The 5,958-nt window shown below is 40.3% G+C and overlaps 1 protein-coding gene across 1 annotated transcript; it reads left to right on the top strand.

The window, feature by feature from the left end:
- Positions 1-279: 279 nt before the first annotated feature.
- Positions 280-5,689, top strand: LOC143437287 (uncharacterized). Its single transcript, XM_076922099.1, has 6 exons — positions 280-485; positions 2,360-2,363; positions 2,864-2,990; positions 3,184-3,244; positions 4,395-4,774; positions 5,676-5,689. Exons 1-6 carry the CDS (start codon positions 280-282, stop codon positions 5,687-5,689), a joined length of 792 nt encoding a protein of 263 aa, XP_076778214.1.
- The last annotated feature ends 269 nt before the right edge of the window (positions 5,690-5,958 follow it).

The raw sequence follows: 5,958 nt of genomic DNA, 5'->3' as shown, positions 1-5,958 counted from the left end.
AGAAAGGTTATTGGAGGACAGGCACAAGTGATACTGAAACAAAAATCTTGCAGATCTGAAAAGGGTCAGGTTCTGCATTAGAACCTGGACCACAAAGTCCTTTACTGTGTGCCTTCAGGACACTCTAATCCTGAGCGAGCTGGGTGCACATGTCACTCAAGATTCCCAGGCCAATCAGGGCCTCCAAGAACAATTTCCAATCAGAAGAAGAGGCGGGTTCTTCTAGGTGCTTTGGTCAGTGCTTCAGGTCCAGCACCCTCTCACCCTAAGGAAATAATCATGTCAGTCAAGATTCACTGGCCAATCAGGACCTCCAAGGAGGTGATGTGCTCGGAAGAGGAGGGTACTTCTTCCTTCTTCCTGTGCTTCAGGTTGAGCTGCATTGCTGAGCAAGCAGCCTTCAGTGGTATCTGTGATGTGGTTTCACCTCTGCTGCTGGATGCCTTAGTGGAGTCCGACTGGCTGAGCTACTACATCGCAATATGGTGAGCATGTGAAAACTGCCCCTAACCTGGAGGGGAGGTGGTCTGAGAAGCTGGAGTCCGGGTGGTTCGCCCTCCCCTGGGGGAGTTGGGAACTGGCAGGCACCTGTGAGGTTCCATGTGGTCTTACCCACTAGATGTACCCAGCGGGGGCATCTGAATAACTTCATTGCATCATGAGCTGCATCTGCACAAACCTCTTGGAGGAACGGCTCGCGTGTACATACATCATTCATTTTATCCCTGAAGGTCGGATTTCACGCTTATTATTTACACTTAGATTACATTTTATGTTTACATTTTATTTTATGTTTTACATTTACATCTTATTTAACTTATATTTTATATTTACACTTTATTTATTTTATATTTTATATTTATATCTTATTACATATTTTAAAGGCCTCGTTTGTCTGGTATCTTCTAGATAGACATTGTGCCCTGGACATTTAAGGTCTATTTAGACTTAGTTTTGTGGCAGTTGTAAATGTCATCTCACGCACTGGGTAGCACTCCAAATGTAAGCTGTGATGAAAAGGGTAGAATCTACGATGTAAAGGATTTTCCAAGGTTTGGGAGATAGTGAGTCACAGTGAGTAGATTTCATCTGAGGGAGGGACTGTCTCTAAAACACCCACAGTTAATAGCATGGTAAGGGAGCTTCCAGGAGATCAGGATGCTAGGATACACTTGTTTGTTCACTGGGATTGTCAGGAAACGTAGGTCCAAAACATAACTGTAGAGACAACCTTGCCGGGTCACAAGCAACACCAAGGCCTGCTGTGTCATACAGGCTCGTTTTCCTTCTTCAGAAAAGCAAAGTTCTGCCACATGGGCAACACAGCCAGTGAATCCATTTGAAAAGGAGAAACACTGTTGTGGTGAGGACTGCCCTGCCAAAGCAAGGCTTTCCCTGAGGCCTTCAAGGACAGAGAATGACATAGCTCCAGCTCAAACTCAGCCACATGCTTGGCCGAGCCTGTTACGGCCTGAGGTCTAGGACCTGGGCCCTTTCCCCAAGGCCTTGAGGTATTTATCAAAAATAAAAAACCGATCTCTTTGAAAGCAGGCATGTGCTTGGGGGAGCTGGTAATGGTCTGGGCCTATGTTCTTTGGAGAGAGGATGTCTCTCATCCTGAGATTCCAACAGTTCCTACCACAGGGGGCTGATGATATCAGTCAGAAACCACTGTAGGCAGGGTCAGTAATGTTGACGAGATCACCCTGTTCTCAGTAGACAATATTGTTTGATTAGATCCCTCTTTAGTTTGTCCCATGTTAGGGAATCTGGAAGTCCCGCCTCTTCCGGTCATCCATTGGCTGCTCGCAGCTGTATTGATCGATCAAGAAACAATTAGAGACAGGGACCTTCAGAGTTTACAGGCAGTTTCCCAATACAGCATCAGAGCCATGCCCTGCACTTTGCTGCTGAGGTCTGTCTCCTGCCCTGTGTTGTTTACAATCTCATCAACGTTAACAGTGGCAATACTTCTTATGTCCAACTGTAACTGTTTAAACATATATTCCCTTTGGTCACGTCTTATTAATGTTATAGTTTGAACCAGTCAGTCTACCTCAAGGTTTTGGAAGATGAATATACAACTGGATTGTGTGTATCACTCTCTTAAGGATTTAAGTAAAGTGCTGGAGAGATAGTTCAGCAGGTAATAGCAGTGACTGCTCTTCCAAAGGTCCTGAGTTCAATTCCCAGCAACTACATGGTGGCTCACAACTGTCTGTAATGGGATCTGATACCCTCTTCTGGTATGTGTGAAGAAAGCTACAGTATACTCATCATATATATAAATTAATAAATAACATCTTTACAAAAAGTTAGAACTTAAGGAAAACCCTATGTGTTCTTTCTATGTTTCCAGTTTCGTTAGTTAATTCTGGCAGGAGATACAGGGTATTACTATACACCTTTGGCTGTCCTAGAACTCATTGTATACATCACACTGGTGTCTGACTCAGTGTGATACTTCCTGCCTCTGTATTCTGACTGTACTGTTAAAGGCCTAAGCCAATAGACCCAGCTTGGTTACTGATTTTTATAGTCAGTAATTGTTAATGTTGATAAAATTTCTTTGAAATGTGGTAAGTAAGCACTATTGATCTTGTAGACCTTGTCTGTTCTTTGTATCTGGAATTGAAATTTCTCGAGAAAGGCTGGATCCTATTCAAAGGGCTGAGAAATGACAGGGGTGAACCTCATTATTAAGTTTTCTTGTAATATGACTTGGTAGCTACAGTAGAACTTCAGTGTCAGGAAATAAGAGGGGCAGGCCCCAGAATTATAGGCATACATTGTCTATGAAGAAGACATGCCCAGTGTTGTCTCTGTTGTGCTTTCTCCTGTACATGTGTATGGGATATTCTAGAGTGCAGTGACTTATGATGATGTGCATGTGAACTTCACTCAGGAAGAGTGGGCTTTGCTGGATCCTTCCCAGAAGAAGCTCTACAAAGATGTGATGCTGGAGACCTACAGCAACCTCAGTGCTATAGGTAAGACTGTGAATTCCCTTTCCCGATTAAAATTTGAGAAAACAGTTTCTTTCCTTTGATGCACTTCTGTAATGCAGTTGACATGGCTGCAGGATTTGGTTTAGAAGTCACGCATGACTCACTGGTTCACCGAAGATAGTAACTTACAGGTTACACGATGTGCATACATACATGTTCTGTTACTCTGTTTTAGGATTTAATTGGGAGGACCAAAATTTTGATGAACATTGTCAAAGATCTAGAAGACTCAGAAGGTAATTTTTACGTGGAAGCTCCTACAAATATGCCTTTGAATAAATTTTAAAATGTGCTGAAATTTTAAGGGAAAGCAACAGTGTAAATGAGCACAGCTTTAAGTGTATTGATGATGGTTACATTGTAACAAATCCATGTCCTCAGTGCCCTGTATCTGGTTTGTTTTTGCAAGGCATTCCTTTAAGAAAGAGGGCATGGAAACAATGCCTTAGTGTATATCTCCATTTGAAACATAGCCCTATCAGAGCAACACTGTACAACTAGCAGTCTGTTTCTGCTCATTTTGTAAAAGCTAGACACATTGAATAGTTGATAAATATATGTCCAAAAGCTTCTAAGAAGGAACTAGTCTATAGTAAAGCTAATGTTAATCACTTATTAATAGAGACATAATAAGTTTCTAGAGATGGCAGCTTCTTGGAGGTATCAAGGATGTTGTGCAGTAACCGCGATCCCTATACCACATGTCTGTGAGGAACAAAAAAATCAAACCTTGTGAATGCAGTGTTCAAACTTTTTTTTGTTAGTCTTCCTTTCTTAAGTATATAATGTATCAGATACAAACTGTATATAAAAGGGATATTTCAGGAAATAAAGTCTATATATATATATATATATTTATATGTATCTCTCTGATAAAAAGTAAATGATCTATCTATAGTGGATGGTAGTTAGTGTAGGCTTTTTGAACATGATACAAGTTTACAATTAATTGCTTTTCCAATTTCATTGGCAATACGGCAACCTCATTCTGTAGAAAATTCTCTTGAGTATTAGGAATATAGAAATGCTACTATTTCTCCTGATTCATTTTGCAAATATAATATGATGCACAGTATAGAAACAGTTCAAATATAGTTAGTGTGTTAAAGCTCTGAATTCTTCCACTTTTTATCAAGTGTGAGAAAAACCTTTGATTCAAAAAGAATATATAAGGCTGAGCCATATAATGAATGCTCATAGAATCTCAGGTATCTTTCAAAATGAAAACCAACCCATAATGAAGGGAACGGCATGAATGTAAACAAAGTGATAAAATCTTAAGGTCTGATTCCTCTTTATATTTAGACAAATAGTACCATGAATTCTTACAGACAAAAGTATTTATCACTGTGGTAAAGCTTTCATGTGTGCCAATTTTCTTCTCAGGCATGAAAGAAGTCAGAGTACAGAGAAACCCTCTGAATGTATACAATGTGGTAAAGCCTTCTCTTTACATGCTCCCAGTCATGCTCAAAGACATGAAAGTTTTCATATAGAAAAGACACCTTATGAAGTTATTCAGTGTGTCAAAGCCTTTGCACCTTACACGAGTAGCCAGATAAGTAAAAGCACAGAAATTGGACAGAAACCCTATGAATGTAATCAACGTGGTAAAGGATTTGCAAAACACAGTCATCTTAAACGTCATAAAAGTATTCATAGTGGAGAGAAACCCTTCAAATATAGTGAATGTGATGAAGCCTTCTTACATCCCTTGAATCTTCACATGAATGAAACGATTCATACAGGAGAGAAACCCTACAAATGTAATGACTGTGATAAAGCCTTTTCCCAACATATTAGTCTCCAAATTCATAAAAGAACACATACAGGAGAGAAAACCTACAAATGTAATCAATGTGAAAAAGCCTTTTCCCAAAACAGTCATCTTCAAACACATAAAAGAATAATATTGCAGAGAAACCCTACAAATGTAATCAATGTGATAAAGCCTTTTCCCAACACTGTCACCTCCAGAAGCGTAAAATAACACATACAGGAGAGAAACCCTACAAATGTAATGAATGTGATAAAGCCTTTTCCAAACAAGATAGTCTCAGGACACATAAAAATACTCACATGGGGGAGAAACCCTACGAATGTAATCAGTGTGAGAAAGCCTTGTACCAAAACAGTAGTCTTTAAATACATACAAGAATTCATACTGGAGAGAGACCCTACAAATGTTGTGAATGTGCTGAAGCCTTTTTTCTAAACTCTAACCTCCAGAAGCTTAAAAGAAGACATACAGGAGAGAAACCCGACAAATGTAATCAATGTGAGTAAGCCTTTTCACAGTAGTAGACACATCCTCTCACTGAGGCCAGACATGGCAGCCCAGTTAGGGGAACAGGGTCTACAGGTGGCAAATTCAGGGAAAGCCAGTACTCCAGTGGTTGGGGAACCCATATGAAGACCAAGCTGCACATCTGTTACATATATGAGAGGCGCCTAGGTCTTGTTCATGCTCACTTTGGATGGTTGGTTGTTTAGTATCTGGGCAACATCAAGATTCCAGGGTAGTAGATTCTGTTGGTCTTCCTGTGGATTCCCTGTCTTCTTTGGGAACCTCAATCCTTCCCTGATCACTTCTACACAACTCGCCAGGTTTTGTCTAATGCTTGGCTGTTTGTCTGTGCATCTATTTCCGTTAACTCTTCGTCATAGCCTCTCAGAAGTGAGGTGTGCTACAATCCTATTTGCAAACGTAACATGATATTATTAATAGTATGAGGGACTGGTTTTTGCCCCATATGGAATGGGTCTCAATTTGGGCCAGTTGTTTGGTCACTCTCTTCTCTGAACTACCCCTGTTTCTATTTGTCTTATAAACAGGACAGATATTAAATGGAATATAATTTTGGTGATATGATGTCCTTATTTCTGCACTGGGAGTCCTGCTTGGCTACAGGAAGTGGCCAATTCATGATCGACATCTTCCATTTCTAGG

This window comes from Arvicanthis niloticus, chromosome Y (genome assembly GCF_011762505.2).
Source record: "Arvicanthis niloticus isolate mArvNil1 chromosome Y, mArvNil1.pat.X, whole genome shotgun sequence".
In the NCBI taxonomy this organism is placed as follows: Eukaryota; Metazoa; Chordata; class Mammalia; order Rodentia; family Muridae; genus Arvicanthis; species Arvicanthis niloticus.
This window is presented reverse-complemented; position numbering and strand designations above follow the sequence as displayed.